The sequence below is a fragment of the Aethalodelphis obliquidens genome, unplaced genomic scaffold (assembly GCF_003676395.1).
Source record: "Aethalodelphis obliquidens isolate GAN/ISIS:26980383/991018 unplaced genomic scaffold, ASM367639v1 scaffold6, whole genome shotgun sequence".
Classification (NCBI taxonomy): Eukaryota; Metazoa; Chordata; class Mammalia; order Artiodactyla; family Delphinidae; genus Aethalodelphis; species Aethalodelphis obliquidens.
In genome coordinates this window covers 31,132,539-31,156,782 of record NW_020837950.1, presented here as the reverse complement: position 1 = coordinate 31,156,782, position 24,244 = coordinate 31,132,539, and the positions used below count along the sequence as shown (strand labels likewise).

The 24,244-nt window shown below is 35.1% G+C and overlaps 1 protein-coding gene across 13 annotated transcripts in view; it reads right to left on the bottom strand.

The window, feature by feature from the left end:
* Window positions 1-24,244, bottom strand: part of LCORL (ligand dependent nuclear receptor corepressor like) — a 166,812-nt gene that overhangs the window by 31,353 nt on the left and 111,215 nt on the right. The window contains exon 6 of one of the 13 annotated variants that reach the window (XR_003432186.1): window positions 12,036-12,307. The exons of 10 other annotated variants lie outside the window; for them this stretch is intronic. Coding sequence is in view for 2 of the 3 variants with exons in the window: in XM_027103271.1 (XP_026959072.1) it covers window positions 19,106-19,203 (98 nt within the window). In the remaining variant the exon portion in view is untranslated. Of the gene's footprint in view, window positions 1-12,035; window positions 12,308-18,869; window positions 19,204-21,455; window positions 24,008-24,244 lie in introns of those variants that run through there. 2 more of the 13 variants (XM_027103271.1, XM_027103272.1) reach the window with 2 other exon arrangements.

The following is a 24,244-nucleotide window of genomic DNA, read 5'->3' as shown; positions in this document are numbered from 1 at the left end:
TATAAAATGTTTAAAATCCACCCTTGGTCACCTTTTCCACTGTTCTGCAGTGAACAGCCATTGACTGCTCATTCAATAGAAACATGACTGCTTCCTATTCAAGGCTGCCCAGATGATTTTGGGAAAGTAGGAATAATGTACGTTGAACAAAACAGAAAGCATAGAAAATATGATGATGAATAAGAAAGCGATAATTAGCATTTACTAGGACTAGTAATATGTGGAACACATACTTTAGGTAATCTTTGACTCTATGTACAGCCAATCTATTTTTTAGAACTCAGCATAGAATTTTCCTGTTTTAAATAACTGAAATGTACAACAGTTGAATCACTGCCTATGTAATGTATTGTGGTTATACCTGTGATTGGAAGAAGACACAACAATATATAACATTTTAGGAAAAATAAACTGTTAGAAAACAACTGCTTATGTATGTTACTAACATGTAGTTATTTTATTACTATTATAATATTGAATCTACATAGATGAAGCTTCAATGATTCAGATATGTTGTTAATCTGATAAACTTCAAAATCGAAAAGAATAAAAATAAAACTATGAATTTAAAACACAGCAATACATACTGGGAATATATCTCTACAGATAGCTAAAAAATTGAAAATTAAAGCTACAAGGAAGAATTGTAAGAAAACCCATGTTTAAAAAATATACTAAAAAATTCAACTAGGTTTAAAAATAATTTAATTATGTGCAAAGCACTGTTTTAGGAACTTGGAGACCAGCAGTAAAAAAAAAAAAGGTATACAAAGTACCTATCCTCACAGTGCTTGTGATCTAGTTAGATAATTCGTACACCACCACCACTGACAACAACCATATTTCAGGTTGATGATCAGTGCTACTTAGGAAAAATAAAGCAGAGTGAGCTGATAGAGTAATGAGGGTAGGACTAAGGCAGCTGCTCTTTTCTCAGGTATTATCAGTAAAGGCCTCTTGGACTTGAACAGAGTCCTGAACAAAGTGACGGTACCAACCAAGCAGATTATCTTGGGGAAAGCTTGTAGAAGGATCAGTGTGCAAAGGCTATGATATGGAATCATATCTGGAATGTTTAAGGAACAGCAAAGAGGCCAGGGTGACTAGAGTGGAGTAAGAAGACTGTGAGAGATGAAATCAGAAATCAGGCAGATCACATAGGGCCTTGTAGGCCATGGTAAGAAATTTTATTTTGAAAGACAAGAAACCACTGGAGGATTCTAAGCATAAATCTGGCACAATTTTAATTTATGTTTTTAAAGGATCAATCTGCTGTGGGGAGAATGGACTGCAAGGGGCTAAGAGGGGAACAGGGACACCTGTTGGGAAAATGCTATGCTATTTCTCACCTCTAGGCTTTCACACTTTCAATCAGTTTCCTCTGCCTAGAAGTCTCTTAATCCTCTCCTTCTTCTATCCCCACACTCATCCTAATATTCACCAAATCTTACTCATCATTCAGTCATTCATGACACAACTTGAACTTGGCTGTCATTATTCTAGGTTCCTATACTTGCAATACTTACCTAGAGTATTTAGCATTTAGCAGGCTATATTCTAGTTTCTTATTGACTTATTAGTGTTAGCCACCAGACTATAAGCTATGTGAAGGCAGAGATCATGTCTATTTTATTTACTGATGTATCCCCACTGCCTACAATAGTGGCTGGCACACAATAAGTGTTCAATAAATATTTGCTGAAAAGAACTGAGAGGAACTAGAAGGAATTCAGTTATTGCTAGAGGTTAAAATGCCTAGATTGAAAGGGTAAAAAGGGAGACTGGACAAATAAAGTACATGGTACATACTACCTTAAAAAATTATTAAATGAAGTATCTTGCCCCAGTTTATCCATCCAGCCCAATCTTAGGCTTAGTCAACAACTCATCTCAACCATCACACTTCCTGTGCATCTAAACCACTTGCAGTTCCTCAAACATCCTATGTGGTGTCAGGTCCCTCAAACTGCAGTGCATGGTTCCCTCTGCCTAGAATGTTCCTTCCACTTTTCAACTTGCCAAATGCCTCATCTTTAAAGATCCAGATCCCCCCAAGTAGAATCTTAGTGTTCACCTTGTCAACAGCATCCTATAACACTTACGACACTCTCATGCAATTTTTGATTTACGTATCTTTTTCTTCCATGAGACTGAATTCCTCAAGGTCAGGAATCCTGACTTACTGATTTGTATTTCATAAACAAAAGGAGAGTGCTATAACCTACTAAAATAGAGAAATGAATGTTGTCTTCTCCTTTACTATCTCATTTCTCTTCTTCAGCACTTAAAATTTTACTATTTTAAGGTCTTACAAGACCATCTTCAAAAACGTCATTACTACCTAATCCATATTCAGATTTATCACTGAATTCACTCGTTTTGATTCTGCTCATTTTATGTAGTTTATAGCATATAAAATACACTCTTCATAAGTGTGTTATTCCTTGTCAGTGTTACAGAATAAATTAATGAATTTCTCCAGTTCTAAATTTTAGACTTTTGATATGGTCGATTTCAGGTTAACTACTCCACAAACCATAAATAAGGAGGTGCAGAGAACTCCTTCTCTCTCTCCTTTACATTAAGTGTGAAAATTAGGCTGTAGCTCCCTAGCTAGGACAGTAAAGGTATTCTTGTCCTTTTTGGACCACTCCTTGATTGCTGGTTTGATAGCTAATTTCAGTCTTGAGGATGAGCTAGACTTAAGCCCTGCTCCATCTTTAAAAGAATTACCCAAATCAGGCTTATATTCCTGATTCTTCTTCTTTAGGAACTCTAAACAGTGGCCCAGGTGAGAAATGCTTTTATCTTTTTTCCATAACCCATTCTCCATACCTAGGCTGCCCATGTTATCTATTAAAAAATCTCACTTTTTGTTAGTGGTTTTGTCACCTATATTAAAATATTTTGCTGGTATCATGATTCCTTTTTCCATCATAAAGGCTGTGGCTCAAGACCTAGGAAAATCATAAAGAGTAACCCCTAGGTTTATCTGAAATAGAAAAAACAAAAACAGTAAGAGAAGGGGAGAAATAGCTTGGGAACTAGGATTAAGAAAAAGAAAAAATCAGAAATGGCAAAAAAGGGCATTTTCTTGCCGCTGCTGATTTGCATCTATCAGCATCACTTCTTCACAATGGAGATATCACATCATAACTAGATTGTTTTGTGTGTATACATTTTCAAAGTACTAATAATTAACTTGATGGATAAAAAGTAAGCACTTATGCTAAATGCTTCAGGGCAACAGAAAATAAGTAGAAGACAGAAAGAGAGACTGAAATTTATTTATCATTCACCTACTGGTAGGTACTTAGGCTGTTTTAGTTTTTCACTATTACAAACAATTCTGAAGCGAAAATCCTTCTAAATGTTTTCTTGTGTTCACGTGTAAGAATTTTTCTAAGATGCACACCTAGGAGTGTAAGTGCTGGACAGAAGGGTATACATTTTGAACTTCTGTAGATATTACTAAAAATTTTTTCCATAACCGTGACAACACTTGGTGTTGTTGAGATTTTTAATTTTTGCTAATCCGATGAGAAAGAGCAAGTTGCAGGAGTAAATGAACATGAATGCATTTGGTATGCATTTATGTGAATCTCTAAAGCACATAAAACTATTTTGCTTAGAGATGCATAAGTAGGTATTGTCAGAGGTTGCTTTCAAGGATAAACAAAAAGATGTGATAGTTCCTCAAGAGAAAACATATTAGAAGCAAATATGATCAAATAACACATTTATTAGTTCTGGGTGACAGGAACATGATCATTACACTGCATTTTGCTGTATATAAGAAAATTTTCCAAATAATAAAAACAGATTGTTTCCATTTACTGGCTGTAGACTGAGCATTAACAACATGATTTAATTATTTCTCAGCAAACACTAGTGCAAAAGATATAGGATTAAAGACAGGCTGATGTAATCTACCAACAAGGTCAGGTAACTGTCTACATGACACTACCAGATAACTTTAAAAATGGACTGGTGTTTGGAAAATTGAAACCATGACCAAATTAAGCAATTTCTTGAGTATCAACATTTTATTGGGTTAATTTTTTTGAGAATTTGCATTCCAAAACCAAGATTTGGATTTCTGTTTACAAATTATTTTCAGCTCTGTATTCTCCTGCAAATTCCTGATGAAGAATCTATTAAAAGCAGACAAGTACAACCCTCATAATACAGAATAGTCTTTCACTCCTCCAAGGACACCATTCTTTCTCATCTCTTACCTGCCTCTGTCCATTCTTCAAAGTATGCTCTGTGCTCTCTTGGCCTGGCTAACTTTAACACATCCTTCCGGATCGTCCCCTCAAAGAAAGTTTTCCTAATTTTTCCCCAGCCTTCTTTCATATTCCCATAGCACCCTTCATATTCTTCTATACTGTATTTATGATGTGTTATTATAATTTGCCTAGTTTAGCACCTGAAGCCCAATAGTACTGTGGGGATTTAGTAACTACGTTTAGAATCTATTTACTATTTATATCTAATTAAGTATACTTACTTAGCTGATTTTCTCACAAGACTCACTTCTAAGCAAGGGCCTGAAAGCAATAGTACCTCAATAAAGACCAATTCACTGACTCATCAATGACTTGCTCAATTCTGTCACACCAATCCTAAGCATATAGCACTGCATACAGCAGACCCTGACTGACAAAATAATCATGAAATCAATGAACTTTGTTCAGCTAGTCAGAAAATGACAGCAGAGTCAAAAAGTTGATATCTATATGGGAGAGAAGTTAGCTTCACACAAAGAGAAACTCCAGTTCAGTTAAAGAGGCTGAGAATGATTTTTAATCATCAATTTCTATATTCGTTAGGCTCTAATAATAACAGATTTTTCTTTAGAAATATCAAGTTGATGATCACTAACCACTAAATTAAATATGAATATTAAATATATTAAAAACGTATTTATTAACTCATCACAATACTATTGGTCACCGGTTGCTATACAAGACAAATTCATCAAGCTCAGTCCATACCTCAGTATGAACATGAGTTAAAAGACCTTCAAAAACACATTACCTATCATCAATATTAAAGATGTAAATATCAGTAAGATTCAGTACATGAAGGCAAGTGAATTTTAATGACAAAATATCACATACATTTTATGTTGTTTGGACAAGGAGAAAATATTCCAAATTAAATTTCATAATAACACTAATCACTAGCAATAAAACTTTCATCCAAATCAATGCAATGTAACATTTCATGATGTTTGATGCAAACCTATGTTAATAGTTTTAATAAATACCTTAATACTATTTCTACTTTATGTCTTTGATCACCTCTTATCTCTCTCCTTAAATGGGTCTTCCTGTCTTTCTTTTAGCCCCTCAATGTATTGTTCTAGTCAGCCTTCAGCTCTTGTTCTTCCCTACTGTACTCTCTAGGAGATTCCCCTGATTTCAAATATTGAGCATTTATATTTAACTGATTTCTAGAAAACAGAGCTTATATAAAAATCTAAATATATAAAACCATAACATTTTTATAGTGTGCAGAACACCACTCTAAGAGCATTATATGTCTTAACCCCACTTAGGGCTCACACAGCCCAATATATAAATAGGTTTTATTTATTTGCAATTTTTAATGATAAAACTGAAAGCAAAAGAGGTTTTAATTATCTTGCCCAAGATACCTGTAAGTAGTGAAATGCCATTCAAACTCAGGCAGTTATTCCAGACTCTGTATTCAACTACAATTCTAATCTGTGTAATGTTTTAAAAAGTCAAGTTACAATGTTGGTAATGGTGCAATAAATTTGCCACCATCACACATTACCAGTTTAGGAACAAATGCTTTTCTAAATAATCTAGTAATATGCTATCAAAAATCTTAAAAATGTTCACACTCCTCTAGGCATCTATCTTAAGAAAATAGTATTTTGGGCTTCCCTGGTGGCACAGTGGTTGAGAGTCCACCTGCCGATGCAGGGGACATGAGTTCGTGCCCCGGTCCGGGAAGATCCCACATGCCGCGGAGCGGCTGGGACCGTGAGCCATGGCTGCTGAGCCTTCGCGTCCGGAGCCTGTGCTCCACAACGGGAGAGGCCACAACAGTGAGAGGCCCATGTACCGCAAAAAAAAGAAAATAGTATTTAAGTGGTTTTATATACAAAGATATACCAAAGATTTCAGTATTACTGATAAGCACAAATATATATAAAATACACACTTAACAGGATCTCGCTAATTTTCTGCTTTCCCCAGGTTTGCCATAATGAGCATATATTCATGAAGAAACCCCACAAACTTATTAACAAAATAATACCAAAGTGTAAAAGCAATCACTTGGGTTTATCCAAATTTTATTTTAAAATTGTTTTTATTACTTCTTTAACCATTGAGTTAAAGTTTCAGGGTCATGGACGAAATAATATAATATCAGAGTAGCACATCAATTAAGCTTTAACATTGGTTTTTCCTTCCTTCATTTGCCTTCCTCTGCACATCAAACACTTTTTTAAAAGGGAAGAGTTATTGCTTTCTTGACGTGTTTTTATTTAGTGCATACATAGCTGAAATCCCATAAGAATTCACTCACCTACTATTCACTAATAATGACAAGGGACAAAATAAATCAGTGAAGTGCTTATAGTAAATTTAGAATATAAAAATTAATAATACTAAATTTAATTAGGAAATATTACTGGTAAAATTAAATAGGGTTTTAGCACTTCCACCATATGCCATTTTAGAATTTCACTGCAGTTCTTTTTTTTTTTTTTTTTTTGCGGTACGCAGGCCTCTCACTGTCGTGGCCTCTCCCGTTGCGGAGCACAGGCTCCGGACGCGCAGGCTCAGCGGCCATGGCTCACGGGCCCAGCCGCTCCACGGCATGTGGGATCTTCCCGGACCGGGGCACGAACCCATGTCCCCTGCATTGGCAGGTGGACTCTCAACCACTGCGCCACCAGGGAAGCCCTTCACTGCAGTTCTTTTTTTCTTTCTTCAGTTATTCTACAAATACTGAACTAAAGCAAAGTTTCAAAAGGCTTCAAGTCAATACCTTGAAAAATATTTTTAAAAACACACTCTCTTTTTTATCCCATGTATTGTACTGTGTATTATGTAAGTTTAAGTTTCAACCAAACATTTAAAATGTGGGATGTATACTTATTACAACATCATATTGGAAGACTTTAGACTTGCTAGCCCTTAACATGCTCATTTAAAAGTGATTTATGAGTTTTAAAAATCTTTTTATTGAAATACAACATTCATAACAAGAATGAACCTAACTACACAATTTAATGAATTTTCACAAACTGAACATTTTGATGTAAATAGTACCTAGATCACCACCATCAACCCAGAAGCCCCCCATCATATCTCCTCTGGTCCTTACACCTACCTCCACTATCTTGACTTCTAACAGCTTTATGCATGCTGTTTTATGCAGCAATTTCACTTCTAGGAATATGTCCTAAGGTAAAAATTAAGACTGACTGCAAAATATCAGCTCGAGCATGTTCACTTATATACCTGAAGATACAGAATTAAGTATAATGTGATCCTTCCAGAAAATTGAATACTATTCAGCTAAGTAGATCAATTTAAGTATTAAAATGGATCTGCAGAAAAACAGTAACATATGGATGTTTAAAAATATTTAAAAAATACAACTTATAGAGGATTATATAATGAATGATTTGTGGGAATGAGCTCTGGGAGGAGAGAGTGAGAGTGTGTTAAGTGTGTGTGTTGAGTATGTTTTTCCAGAAAATGATTTGGAAGGATTGAAAACCGAATCAGTTACTTCTGGGTGGATAAATAAAAGATCAGTGCAGAGCTTTACAGTTCATTCATTTGATTAATATTTATTGCATGGTTATAATATGCCATTTTTCTAAATGGCACAAAGGAAACAGTAGGGAGCAAAACAGAAAATGTTCTTGCTCTCATGTAATTTACATTCTAGTAGAACAAAGAAAAGTCAATAAAATATTGATTTCACAAGGTGGTAAGGCCTTACAATGAAAATAAAACACAGTGACAGACAGAATAATAACAATGGCAGGTGGGAAGAGGTTACTATGTTGGAATAAATGATCAGTTAAAGCCTCTGGGAAGATGACTTGCTCTTTCTTAAAAAAGAAGTTTAATTGAGATACCTTTCAAAAATGCAAAAATATAGAATGATTGCTTCTATCCACTCTTCAGTTTATACAATTACCTAAATTTTTGCTACACTTGCTCTATTTATCTCTATCTACTTAAGTATTTTAAAGTTAATTCCAGCTGTCACATCATTTCTATATTCTTATGCATCTTTAAACATATGAACATTTTTGTACATAACTATATATAAAAATTCCTTGTTATCACCTAATACTTAGTTTGTACTGAATTTCCTCTAGTGAGTCCAAAATGTCTTTTTACAGTTTGTATGTTCAAATTAGGAGCTAATTTGTCTGTGTTATTCTTGATGGCTATGTCTCTTAAAATTTATAGCAGCCCTTTCCCTCATTGTTTAAAATAATGACACTGACTTTTTGAAGAGCCCAGGTCATCAGTTCTACTAGAGAATGTCTCACATTATGGTTTGTTCTTTTTGCTCTCCTATGGTGTCGTTTACTTTGCTCTAAAGCAAATGGTTCTCAAACTTTTGGTTCTCATGATCTCTTCACTCTTAAAAATTACTGTGGACCTCAAAGAACTTTTGTTTAGGTGAGTCATAATATTTACCATATTATAAATTAAACTAATTAAAAACTTTAAATATTTGTAATTGATAACTCTATAAATGTTTATAAAACATTTTAATGAAAAATAACATTGTCAAAATAAAGTGAGAACTTTAAAAAATAATTTTGCAAATCTTTTAAATGCCTAGCTTCTATTAAACTTCTTGTTTAATAGGAGACAGCTGGATTCTCATATATGCTTCTATATTCAATGTGTTCAGAAATCATACATCAGCCTCTGACTGACTGCACTACACACTTGTGAGAGAATGAGAGTGAAAAGGGCAAATAATATGTTATTATTAGTTTTGACCTGGTGTATCCCCTGAAAGAGTTTCAGAGACACTGAGGGCTTCCCGGACCACATTTGAGAACCACTGACCTAAAAAATCGCTTAGATTCATGTTCAACGTTTCTGGCAGGAATACTTCACAAGTGATGTATAAAGTTTATTTCTAATGATGCCTAAGTGATCAGTGTATTCTGATGACAACAGCCTGACCTCTCCATTGTAAAGTTCCCCAAGCAACCTCTCCTCTAATAGTTTTATCTTCTGATAATGTTTGATTCAGTTATCTTACTAGGCATTGCAAAATAATATTTTAAGTCTGTCGTGTCTGCCATATTTATTAACTGAAATTCTTCTTTAAGAATCTTCCTCAAAAGGCTATTTGGTTGTCCTGAAATACAATTTGTAAAAGCAAAGCAAAATAAATGCTTAACTCTTTCCTCTAATTGCTCATTTTCAAAGTAAGGAGTTGGTATGCTATGCTTCTCCAGTGTAGACTAATGACTTTGAGGGGCACCTTGTTTTTGTTTTTGTTTTTTTTGGATTATCATGAACTAATGGATTTTAAAACATTCAACATGTTTCAGTTGAAACTGTTTTTCCTTCTGATGCTTAAATGTTCTCTTATTTGGCCAATGGGGAACCCTTAACGTTGCCTCCTGTATTTGGTTGACAAATTAGTCTTTGGCACGTCCTTGCTTGCTGGCACAAGATGTTCCAGGCTCATCTTGTACATTTTCTGATCCAGACCTGGATTCCAAGGAAGCCTATTTCCCTTTAAGGGAAAATAATGTTTAGAAGACCACAATCTTGGTCTAAATTCAATGCCACTGAGCTGTCGTGTTATTGCTTTTAGAATATTTCAGTGGTCAGACTAAGAAATGCACATTTTTGAAAAGAAAAAAAATCATGAGTTTGCAGTGACATTTCCAATCTACACATATGTAATATTACAGGGTGTTTACTTTGATTTTACACTTGTTTGTTTCTTCTCTTACCCTGAAAATCTTGGTTTCCCAAAACAATGTTAACATGATTATATATCTGATTTATCCTAGAGATCCAAAATAACAAACAATGGCAATATTATTACTAATATTACTAAAAGAAGTTTAGCATTTCTTTGAAGCACTCCTTTGTCCTTAGAATATATTCCACCAAGAATGTATAGTCAAAATACTGGGTAAAGTCACCTGACATCATTCTTTTCTTAGTGTTAATATATTACTAACTTGATGCAGCTATGCTCATTTGTTACATTCTTTTTCAAATTTTAGGGACTGCTTTAACTTTAAAAAATGCTTATTCTTGGGGATCTGAACATTTATATAAAACTACATAACAAGGTCCATTCACAACACTTCTGTCCTGCCTCCTCCACCTCATTTACTTCATTCCCTTATAGGTTTTATCTTTCCTGCTTTGTTTATACAAAAAGAGAACATACATATACTGTATCTTGCTTCTATCTCCTAAAACTTGAAAATGCCACTAAAAAGGGATCTTTCTCACTCTTTTTATTCAAATGCTCAGTTTGCCACTGTGTGGATGTACAGTAATTTAGTTAACCATTTGGGTTACTTCTAATCCCTTGCTATTGTAAGTAATGCCGCCCAATGAATAACCCTGAGTGTATATCATCAATATTTGTGTAAGTGTAATTATAGGCTCAATTCCTTGAAGTGAGATTTCTGGCTCAAAGAGTAAATGCATATATAATTTTAACACGTATTGTATTGTCAATTCCCCTCCAGAAGGATTCTACCAGTTAGTATTCCCCTAGCAATGAGAATACTAGAGAGTGCCTGTTTCTTCACAGTCTCACCAGAAAGATTATGTTGTTAAACTTGAATTCTTATCAGTCTGATAGGTGTGAACCATATATGACTATTTCCTATGAGTTTATAAGTGTGTTTCCCTATGTTTAAAGGCTTTTAAAACCTCTTCTTCTATGAATTGACAGTAAAACAATGCTCATTTTTCTATCAGTGGTATATCTTTCACTTCTCAATTTTTGAAACTCTTAATGCATTAGAGTATTAGTCCTTTATTTTGTAATATAAATTATAAATACTTTTTTCATAGACTACTATTTCTCTTTTGATTTTTCTAATGGTGCTTTCTCCTTTATCACTCAGAAGTTATTTTTATACACTGGCATTTATTATTGTCTTATTGTTAAGCTGATATTCTAGCTAAGATATAAATGATGAAGAGGGCCAAGCCACAGAAAGAAGAAGATCTTCACAGAAAGCCACAGAAAGAAGAAGATCTTCACAGAAAGAAGAAGGCAGAGTAATCCAGGAAAGCCATCAGCAAGAGTGAAGGTTCAGAAGTGAAGTGAGCTTAGAATGTGTCAGAAATAGACAGACAGTATGACTTGCACATACTAAGCCAGGAAGAGAGGAAAAGGAGTTAAGTCCAGAGGGGTAGACAGGGACAAGGTCTTAGCAAAGCCATGTAGGTCATGGAAAGAAAACTTAAATTTTGTTCTTCATGTAACAGAAAACTAAGAGGAAGATTTAAATAGAGAAGTAATATCAGCTTTACTCTATTCAAGCTGTTATTTTGAACCCCATTTTGGCACACTGATAACTTCAAAGTTAAGGTACATATTATGGAAGCTGTATTTGGAGGGAAAATACATGAAAAAATTATAAGGGAAACCAAAACTCAGTGAATTATCACCTGGAAACCATGTGGTGATAGAGTGGCCAATTTTATATCAAACTATAACAAATATTCAGGAAATGTAATGGCTATAAAGAAATTGATTTTCTTTTTATACTTCGTACAGCTAATTAGGTTAGTCAAGTGACAGTTACATAACATTTATTTATGGAACTTCTGAATTTAAAGTGCATGGCTTTTTGTGATATTCTTTACAAAACAGAAAAGAGAAAAATCCAGCTTAAATATACCATAACAATTATATTTCTTGACACTCTATAATCTGACTTTAGGGAAAAGTTTTGACTAGTCTCTTGATTTTTAAGTGACTGAGACAATCTTCATACAGTTCCTCAAACATACCTGATTTGCTCCTGCCTTCTTTGATTTCTGATATTTTTTTCTCTGTTTTTGATATTTCTTCTGCCTGGAATGCCCTGCCCTCAGATCTTCATGTGGAGGACTTCTTCTCATTATTCAATTCTCTGTTCAAACTCATTTCTTCTGGGAGGCTTTCCTGACCACCTTACCTAAAATAATCCTCTCAAATCTCTCTTGATATCTTGCTTATTGAGTCTTTTTGTAAAATTAGGGGCACGCTGACAGGCATATTTCAAAACAGTAACAAATAACTTCTGGAAATGGAAAAATAATAACAAATTAGAAACTCAAGACAAAGGTAAAACAGTGATTAGAATAGCTCAAGAGGGAATCAGTGAATTGGACATAGTTCTAAATTAAGTAATCAGGCTATAACACAAAGGGACAAAGAGGTGGAAGATATGAAAGAGAAGATAAGAGATATGAAGGATAGAATGAGAGGATCCAAAATATGTCTCAGTAAATTTTGACAAGAGAAAAAATGGGAGCTGCATTACACTGAAAAGATAATGGCTGAAAAATCACAAGTGATAAAAGAAATTTGTCCTCGGTTTTAGAAATGATAGGACCTCCAAGCAGAATGAAGAAAAGAAATCTACACCCGGGACTTCCCTGGCAGCACAGTGGTTAAGAATCTGCCTGCTACCGCAGGGGACATGGGTATGAGCCCTGGTCTGGGAAGATCCCACATGCCGCAGAGCAACTAAGCCCATGTGCCACAACTACTGAGCCTGCACTCTAGAGCCCATGAGCCACAACTACTGAAGCCCACGTGCCACAACTACTGAAGCCCACGCACCTAGAGCCTGTGCTCTGCAAAAAGAGAAGCCACCATGATGAGAAGCCCGTGCACCGCAATGAAGAGTGGCCCCCGCCCACCGCAACTAGAGAAAGCCCGCATGCAGCAATGAAGACCCAATACAGCCAAAAAATAAATAAATAAATGAATAAAAAGAAAAAAATAATAAAGAAATCTATACCCAAACATATCCAGGACAACCTGCAAAAAAGCATAAACAAAACACAGAGAGAAAAGTGAGAGAGAGATGCTAAACAAAAAGCGTGTAAAGTTTACCTACAAAGAAAAGATGATTTGTTGGGTGGTTATAGCAAAAATAGAAGCCAAGACACTATCATGGTAGCAGTGCTAAGAAAATAATTGTCAGCTTAGACTTGTGTACCCAGAAAAAAAATCTCTTTGAAGATCAAGGTTAAAAAAAAAGAATAAGAAACTGGAAAAATAATCCCAAAGGTTTACGACCAGTAGACCTTTATTAAAAGGATCTCTGGAGCCTGTGCAGCCCACCACTGCCAAGGTCCCGTGATCCAGGGACAATTTCCCAGGAGAACACAGGGCACACCTCAGGCTGTTGCAACATCACGCTGGCCTCTGCCGACAACGCAGGCTCACCCAGCATTCCTAACCCCTCCCTCCCCCCAGCCTGAGTGAGCCAGAGCCCCCTAATCAGCTGCTACTTTAACCCTGTCCTGTCTGAGTGAAGAACAGACGCCCTCAGGCGACCAACACGCAGCAGCGGGTCCAAATCTAAAGCTGAACCCCGGGAGCAGTGTGAACAAAGAAGAGAAAGGGAAATAAAATGGACAACCTGGAAGAAATGGACAAATTCTTAGAAAAGCACAACCTTCCAAGACAACCATGAAGAAATAGAAAATATAAACAGGCCAATCACAAGCACTGAAATTGAGACTGTGATTAAAAATTTTCCAACAAACAAAAGCCCAGGACCAGATGGCTTCACAGGTGAATTCTATCAAACATTTAGAGAAGAGCTAACACCTATCCTTTTCAAACTCTTCCAAAACATAGCAGAGGGAGGAACACTCCCAAACTCATGCTACAAGGCCACCATCACCCTGACACCAAAACCAGAAAAAGATGTCACAAAGAAAGAAAACTACAGGCCAATATCACTGATGAACATAGATGCAAAAATTCTCAACAAAACACTAGCAAACAGAATCCAACAGCATATTAAAAGGATCATACACCATGATCAAGTGGGGTTTATCCCAGGAACCCAAGGATTATTCAATATACAAAAATCAATCAATGTGATACACCATATTAACAAATTGAAGAATAAAAACCATATGATCATCTCAATAGATGCAGAAAAATCTTCTGACAAAATTCAACACCCATTTATGATAAAAACCCTGCAGAAAGTAGGCATAGAGGGAACTTACCTCAACATAATAAAGGCCATATATGACAAACCCACAGCCAACATCGTTCTCAGTGGCGAAAAACTGAAAGCATTTCCTCTAAAATCAGGAACAAGACAAGGTTGTCCACTCTCACCACTATTACTCAACATAGTTTTGGAAGTTTTAGCCACAGAAATCAGAGAAGAAAAAAATAAAAGGAATCCAAACTGGAAAAGAAGAAGTAAAGCTGTCACTGTCTGCAGATGACATACTATACATAGAGAATCCTAAAGATGCTACCAGTAAACTACCAGAGCTAATCAATGAATCCGGTAAAGTGGCAGGATACAAAATTAATGCACAGAAATCTCTGGCATTCCTATACACTAATGATGAAAAATCTGAAAGAGAAATTAAGGAAACACTCCCATTTACCACTGCAACAAAAAGAAAAAAATATCTAGGAATAAACCTACCTAAGGAGACAAAAGAACTGTATGCAGAAAACTGTAAGACACTGACGAAAGAAATTAAAGATGATACACAGATGGAAAGATGTACCATGTTCTTGGATTGGAAGAATCAACACTGTGAAAATGACTCTACTACCCAAAGCAATCTACAGATTCAATGCAATCCCTATCAAACTACCAATGGCATTTTTCACAGAACTACAACAAAAAATTTCACAGTCTGTATGGCAACATAAAAGACCCTGAACAGCCAAAGCAATCTTGAGAAAGAAAAACAGAGCTGGAGGAATCAGGCTCCTGGACTTCAAACTGTACTACAAAGCTTCAGTAATCAAGACAGTATGATACTGGCACAAAAACAGAAAAAGAGATCAATGGAACAGGACAGAAAGCCCAGAGATAAACCCACGCACAAATGGTCACCTTATTTTTGATAAAGGAGGCAAAAACATACAATCGAGAAAAGATAGCCTCTTCAATAAGTGGTGCTGGGAAAACTGGACAGCTACATGTAAAAGAACGAAATTAGAACACTCCCTAACACCATACACAAAAATAAACTCAAAATGGATGAAGGACCTAAATGTAAGGCCAGACTCTATAAAAACTCTTAGAGGAAAACATAGGCAGAACACTCTATGACATAAATTACAGCAAGATCCTTTCGACCCACCTCCTAGTGAAATGGAAATAAAAACAAAAATAAACAAATGGGACCTAATGAAACTCAAAAGCTTTTCTGCAGCAAAGGAAACCATAAACAAGACGAGAAAACAACCCTCAGAATGGGAGAAAATATCTGCAAACGAAGCAACTGACAAAGGATTAACCTCCAAAATATACAAGTAGCTCATGCGGCTCAATATCAAAAAAAAACTCAAACCAAAAATGAGTAGAAGGCCTAAATAGACAGTTCTCCAAAGAAGATATACAGATTGCCAACAAACACATGAAAGGATGCTCAACATCACTAATCATTAGAGAAATGCAAATCAAAACTACAATGAGGTATCACCTCACACCAGTCAGAATGGCCATCATCAAAAAATCTACAAACAGGGCTTCCCTTGTGGCGCAGTGGTTGAGAGTCCGCCTGCCGATGCAGGGGACGCGGGTTCGTGCCCCGGTCTGGGAGGATCCCACATGCCGCGGAGCGGCTGGGCCCGTGAGCCATGGCCGCTGAGCCTGCGCGTCCGGAGCCTGTGCTTCGCAACGGGAGAGGCCACAACAGTGAGAGGCCCGCGTACCGCAAAAAAAAAAAAAAAAATCTACAAACAATAAATGCTGGAGAGGGTGTGGAGAAAAGGGAACCCTCCTACACTGTTGGTGGGAATGTAAACTGATACAGTCACTACGGAGAACAATATGGAGGTTCCTTAAAAAACTAAAAACAGAACTACCGTATGACCCAGCAATCCCACTACTGGGCGTATACCCTGAGAAAACCATAATTCAAAGAGTCATGTACCACAATGTTCATTGCAGCACTATTTACAATAGCCAGGACATGGAAACAACCTAAGTGTCCATCGACAGATGAATGGATAAAGAAGATGTGGCACATATATACAATGGAATATTACTCAGCCATAAAAAGAAACGAAATTGAGTTATTTGTAGTGAGATGGATGGACCTAGAGTCTGTCATACAGAGTGAAGTCAGAAAGGGAAAAACAAATACCATATGCTAACACATATATATGGAATCTAAAAAAAAAAAAAAAAATGGTTCTGAAGAACCTAGGGGCAGGACAGGAATAAAGACGCAGATGTAGAGAATGGACTTGAGAGACACGGGGAGGAGGAAGGGTAAGCTGGGATGAAGTGAGAGAGTGGCATGGACATATATATACTACCAAATGTAAAACAGATAGGTGGTGGGAAGCAGCTGCATAGCACAGGCAGATGGGCTTGGTGCTTTGTGACCACCTAGAGGGGTGGGATAGGGAGGGTGGGAGGGAGGGGATATGGGGATATATATATATATATGTATAGCTGTTTCACTTTGTTATAAAGCAGAAACTAACACACCATTGTAAAGCAATTATACTCCAATAAAGATGTTAAAAAAAAAAGGAATCTCTGATTCCAGAAGACACTTCGAGATATAAGAACAAATAATGAGCAAAGGAAAAAGGTAATCATGTATGTAAATCTAAACAAAACTTGATTATATAAAATAGTTACAATGTTTTAATTGTGATATCATAAAAAGAGAACAAAAGCATTGATAAAATGGCTATTGTGTCAGGGCAGGTAAGAAGTTAAAATATTCCTTACCGGACTTCCCTGGTCGCTCAGTGGATAAGAATCTGCCTGCCAATGCAGGGGACACGGGTTCGATGCCTGGTCCGGGAAGATCCCACATGCCGTGGAGCAACTAAGCCCACGCGCCACAACTACTGAGCGTGCGCTCTAGAGCCCGAGTGCCACAACTACTGAGCCCGCGTGCCTAGAGCCTGTGCTCAGCAACGAGAGAAGCCACTGCAATGAGAAGCCCACGCAACACTACTAAGAGTAGCCCCTGCTTGCCGCAACTAGAGAAAGCCTGTATGCAGCAATGAAGACCCAACGCAGTGAAAAAAAAAAAAAAGAAAAATTCCTTACATTAACTGCTGAGTTAACTGAGCATTAAAAAATTTCTAGGGAAACCACTAACGGAACAGCAGTAGAGTATATAACTTCAAAATTAGCAAAGAAAAAATGCAATCTAAAAGAAAATAACAAAGGAGGGAAAAAAGCTTAACAAATGGGACAAACAGAAAGCACAAAATAAGATGGTGGAAATAATTACAAGGGTTATGAGGCTACAAAAGAATACAGGATGCTATGGGAAAATATGAGACCGAAACTCAATTTTGGTGGTAATTAGTAAGAATGCATGTGTTATGTCTGTGTGCATCCAATTTAGGAGGTGTGGGGTTGGTTTTTCTTAGAGAAGTGATGTTTAAATGGAGACCTGAAGAAAAACCAAGTAAAATTTATTTAGAAAAAATTGGTGTGGGTAGGGGGTAGAGTGGCTTCTACACAGAGGCAAAAGCATGTACAAATGTTCTGAAGCCAGAGTATATGACATTCAAGAAACAGAGAAAACCAATATGAAGACTAAAGAAAGGTGCAAGATGAGACTGAATAGATAGGTAGGATCTGGATCTTGGTGAGTTTAGGATTTTACAGTTTATCCTAAGGACAGTTCAAAGCCATTAAAGTGTGTGTGTGTGTGTGTGTGTTTTGTTTTGTTTTGTTTTTTAAGTGTTTTTAAGCAGATGAGTGATATGGCTTTGATTTGGAATTTTAAAAAACCACCTGTTTCGTCTATCCCTAGAGTTAGAGAAGGTTAGATCAGAAGGGACGTGAATCATTTAGATATGTTTTATTCTTCAGGTTTACTAAAATATGGTATCTTCTCAAGCATGGAACATAACATTTTCTTCCATATGTCTTCAGCCTTGGAAAACAAAAGTTCAGCATAGAAAAACAAGATGGATAATTTTATTGCCTTCATTAGCAGATATGGAAATATCTTCTGAATTGATATTTAAAAAAAAACAAACTATTCAGTATTTTCCTAACAGAGTAACAACAAACTTCATTTATAAACAGCGTAGTTTATAATACGTGATATCATAAAATGATACATTGCTCTTTTAATTATAGTTTAACATCTCAGCTGACAGTGTCACCTACCTTAATCTCAGCCAAGAAACCAGACTAGAATGGCAGCAGCAGCAACAAAGGATACTTAATAACAATTAAACATATCACTGAAATTTATATATTTCATTCAATGAAATATAAAATTTACCTGAAGCCTAGTTTATATGTCTCATACATAATTTATTTTTTAAAAAAATCTTATTCAATCTAGGAGACATGATTTCCAAAGTTTAGCCTACTGAGCAATGTGAAATAATAATTTCTTAAAAGTATTTTTAACTTAATCTGTTGCCAGTTAGCTTAAGGGAGAATAATTCTAAAAATGTCAAGACATTACAGGTCAGTGCAATAATTAATGTTCATCATGACACAATGTTCCATATGTTGTTTAAGAAAGTATAACGATATTTCAGGATAATTTCCATCCAATATGTTTAAAATAAGAAATTTCACTGCTAAAAACCCATAAATCCAATGATCAAGTATCAGTTCTCAGTTCAGCTGTCAATAGCATTTGAAAATAGTGAAGATTTTTAATCCAGTAAATCCAATATGTCATATATCATACACGCCCTGGGGATACAAAAGTGAATACACAGGTTCCTGCGCCCAAAGGTTGATTACAGTGGGGAGATAAACACGGAAACAATTACAATGAAGTGAGAAATTTACTATAATGAAGATTCTACCAGAATATTCACTGGACCTCATGGTAGACAACACCACCACCAAGGCCAATAAAGTGCTGCTCTTTCATCTCTGCCCACATTTGATCTTGTTTTGTACAGAACTGGTAAATTCTTCATGGTTGTCACAATAATGATAAAGGTCCGTAAGTTGCAAATTTCTTCCTGTACTTTGGAATTCAGGAGAAGCTTTTACTTTGGGCCCAGATTAAAATCGAAAAAAAATTATTTTTGGTTATGCTAATGTTATTTCTACCTGTTTTTTAAGCTACTGCTCCAGGACAAAAGAATTCATAACTTACTTTCTCCCAGTTTCTGAGGCTCAGAGTATTTATACAAATCTGCAGAAATGAAAGTGCACATAGAAATCTCTCTAATATTTGAAATACCTGGTTAGAAGGTACAATGGAGAGGCAAATAGGAATGTATCTCTCAGGGCAACAATATTTTAAGTCAGTCTACAGTTTGTGGAAGAGAGGACAAGGAAAATGAGAAGTATGGAAACTGATTTATGAAGAACAATTAGAGAAGCTATATAAAGATTAGCATGGAAACAGAAGTTTAGACAGACAAAATAGTTTCAACAAATATTTACAGCACTAATAATAAGTACAAGGAAAAATTTTCTCATATTGTTGCAGATGGAAAAGAAACCCCAAAACCCTAAAGGTTAGCATGGGAAAGAGAAGTCTGGAGATACAATAATTTCTACAAATATTTACAGTACTATTGAGTAAAATAATTACTGCAGATGGAAGAAATATAAAATGAAGGGTGGATGTTTCAGAGATAGGAGCTTAATTGTCAGAGCTGTCAAACAACGATTTTTTGCATGTACTTATTGTCAATCAGAGGTTGAATTACCATCTTTTATATGACAGAATAAAAGAACCCTATATTGGGATGAAAGCTGAGCAGGATATTCTTTTGAGCATCTTTTACTTTGCTTATTTGGTTATTCTGTAATCTTCTGATAACTGTTTTTGCCTATTTTTCTAAGGTGTCATGTTTTCCTCATTGGCTGTAGTTCTGTTTGATTAGCTAAATGGTTGTTAGTTACATCAGTTGTAAATACTGTCTCCAAATTTGAGGCTTGAATTTTCACTCTCTTCACAGTGACGTTTATAACACTTAAGTTTTACATTTTAGTACAAATTTACACAATTATTGCATGGATTGTTATTTCTGCATCTTAAGAAATTCTTCCTTATTTTAAATTCATTAAGATATAATCCTTTATCTTTTCTAACTTTTAGTTTTGCTTTTAACATTTAGCCCTTTAACCCAACTAAAATTACTTTTGTGAGCGGTGTAAGATAGGGATCCATTTTTTTCCCCCTCCAAGTGGGTAAGCAATTGCCCTGGAACTATTTACTGAACAGGCCATCATCCTGGTGATTTATAATGACATCTCTTCTGGGCTTGCTAATCTGTCCTAGTGACTTGTATATGGCCCATAGCACCCTGTTTGAATTATTATACAAAGTCTTGATATGTTTTAGAGAAGTCCCTCACCACCTTGACTTGGTAATTCTTGGCTCTTTTAAGTTTTACTCATAAATTTTATGATTGGCAAGTCATTTTTCACAATAAACCCTATCAGAATTTTGACTAGAATGACATTGAATTATTAAGTACATTAAAGATGAACTGCTATCTTCTAGAGTCTTCCCATTCATTTAAAATATAATCACTCATTTTGGGAGTCTTCTTTTATAACCTTCAATAAAGTTTTATAATGTTCTCCGTAAGGTCTTAGTTTATTAGCTTCAATCTTAGGTGTTTTAATGTTTTTCCTGCCTTTGTTGCTATTGTAGAAGATTTTTTAAAAACTGGATTTTCTAATTGGATGTTATCATACTAATCTTGTGAGTAGTACCTTTTCTGAACTCTTTCATCAGTTCTAAAACTTTACATAGATATTCTTTCATATTTTCTATATACACAATCATACTGTTTGTAAGTAACCACAATTTTGTTCATTCTTTCCTTATAACCTATTACTTATTATTGCTTACTTTCATATTTCTTTTTTTCTCCTCACGTTACATGAGTCAAGACGTCTCATAAAATGTTGAAAATTTTTATCATGTCTGTTACTTTAAATCATTTGGTTATGATGTCCCTCATAGCAGAAGTACTCATCTATTCTTGGGGTGATAAGCATTTTTTATAATAAATGTGTCAGCTTTTGTAAATTTTTTCTGTATCTATTAGGATGATATGGCTGATTTTTTTTTGTAATGTGTAAAATCATAAAGGTGTCTCAAATGCAGAATCATCTGTGCTTCCCCACAGATGATTTATAATGTTTTTATGATTTATAATTTATATAAACATTTATAATGTTTATAAACATTTATAATTTATAAAAACATTTATAATGTTTTTATAATTCACTATATTCAATTTGCCAACATTTTGTTTAGAATTTTTGTACCTAGGTTTGTAAATAAGACTAGCTTGCAAATTTTCTTTCTTTTGCTATCTATGCCTTGTTTTGATAAAGATTATATCAATATTTCTCTTTTCTATTCTTTAAAATAGTCTGTAAAAGATAAGAATTACCTACTGCCTTAAGGTTATATAAAGTTACCTGTAAAACCATTTGGGATTAATAATTTTATAGATTTATAGGTCAGACAATCCATAAATTATCTACATTATTTATGGCTAGATTATCTACTGGATTTACAGATTACAGCATCTAATCTGAATAAAATAAATCACAAAATGAACAAATGACTTAAACGAGTATTGTTGCAAAATTACAGTGAGAATAATGTGAAAAAAGTTAGCACTAGCAAATAATAGACAAACAAAGGCAGAACTAATCCTGCTACTACTAGTATGAGCATTTTACTAATTATACTATAAGGTATGAACAGTGAAGTCAGTCCAAAAGTTTTTTTAGTTCTTAAGAAACCATTTGAAATAAGGATTTATACCTTGTATTATTACTAATGAAACGCTCCAAAGTCTACATTGTGTAATAAGATACTGGGGGTGAAGTCACCACGATTAGCAAGACATTTAAAAATTGTTTACAACATCTTTATTTCAACCTTAAAAATTTTAATTTGTGGAAATATTAGTACATATAAGGTACTGGTGTGTATAGGTACACACATACATGTGCTACATTAAAAAAAATTTGGTATGCAAGTAGACAAAGCTAGAGCTTACCAATCTATACCACGGCAGAATAGTTTTATAAAAGAAAATCTGATTTGTTACTCTCTGCTTAAAGAAACCTAGCAGCTTTCTAGGGCCCTAAGAAAAGTCAAAATCCTTACTATTTCCTGCATGGCTTTCTCACAATCTTACCCCTACCTATTTCTTTAGCCTCACCTATTACCATTCTCTCCCATGCTTTATACACTACAAGCCACACTAAACTAAATGACTTTTCAGCCTCAGAATGTTAACATATATATTTGTGCACTTTGTCTAGAACATCAAAATAATTTAAATAAGTAACTACATTACTTATTTTCTATATATACTTGGGTCTGCCTTATTACTTAAATTCATAGAATCACAGAATGTAAGGACTGGAAATTTACTTTTAAAATGTCATCTATTCCAACCACTCATCTGATGCTTTTGAATGCCTCTAATGATAAGGCAACCAGGGAATCTTTTCCCCTTTCCCCTTTAAAAAAAATGTCTGATCTTTAGAAATATTCTTTCTTATATGGACCTGAAATCTGTTTCCACCTAACTTCTAGGTAGCGATCCTAATTCTACTCATTGGGCCATTCAGAGAAAGTTCAGTCCTACTTTAGTGGAAGAGCCATACAAATATTTACAGATAACTACCATGTTACTTCCAAGCCTTCTCTTCTGTGGTGGTAGGGAACAGGAGGTAGAGAGTAGGGAGAGACTAATGTCTGAGTATCTTTTATGAGTTGGTGACTTTATATTTAACTTTCATATTGCTCCAATGGGTTTGTTATTATTATTGCCAAGTAACAAATGAGGAAATTAAAGCTCTGATAGGTAAAGTTAACTATTCATGTAACTTAAGTAGCAGAGCTGGGATTTCAACCACAAGTCTGTCACAGATACCAAAGCCTATGTTTTAGTCTCTTTAGAACACTGAACTGCCTCCCACAAAGGAGAAGAGATATAAGAGGGTATGAAACATGGAAAAGCAAGACAAACAAAAATTCTAAAAATCCCATGCTTTCTAACTTCCAAAATTCAATGTATTGATATATTTTTGTCCTTAAGACTTACATCAAAATCATCTTCAACATTTCTTTCTCTGTCTTATAACCTACCTAATTATTATCTCAAATTTCTCAGATCTTACTACATAAATGAACTCAAACAACCTACAATTAGGGAAGCAAAAAGAGAAAAGTATTTCCATATTTCAGCCTCTCTCAATTTTAATGTCTTACACAGTGAAAAGATTATCTTCTTTAAACACTGACTAGTGTACTCTTCTTTACAGTCTCCAACACCACATTGCCTTCTGCAATCAAACTTAATGCTGACATTTTTTCTGGCTTTGAGGCCCGACAACACTATCCTTAACTTGTATTAACAAAAGCTACTTGTTCTCTCTTCTCCAGGCAAACACTTGTTTGGCATCCTCCACAAGCACTTTAAGGTCTTCCTTCTTTTCCTCTGAGAATCACAACTCTTCCTTCAGTTAACAATTAGATAAGACCAATACCGCCTCATCATTCATGCTTCTTATGAAAAATGTATCTCCATATAGTTAATTATATTTATCCCATGCATTAACTTTTCTCTTTCCCTAGTTACATCATAAACAACTGAATACAAGTCATCTATTTCTTTTTATCTTTCACCTAAGTGCAAAAAACTGAACAGCAAGTGCTTAATGAATGTTCTCAGCTGTACATTACAAAAATACATTTTTATCATATATATCTTTTTATTTGTACACTTTCCTTTTAGGTTGCTTGCTAGAATTCTTTCACCATACACTTTACTGTGAAAAAACATTGAGAGAAACTCTCACTTCCAGTTTTATAAACAAAGTCAAATGTAATACAAAAGCTCTAATTCAGCACTTCTCTCTAGTCCATACTACATAGGTTAATTACAAGTAATATTACTTCCGAAGTAAATTTCTCTGTGAATATAAGGTTATATATATTTAAGAATACTAAAACATAAAATTATATGTCACACACACACATACACACACATACCACACACATACACA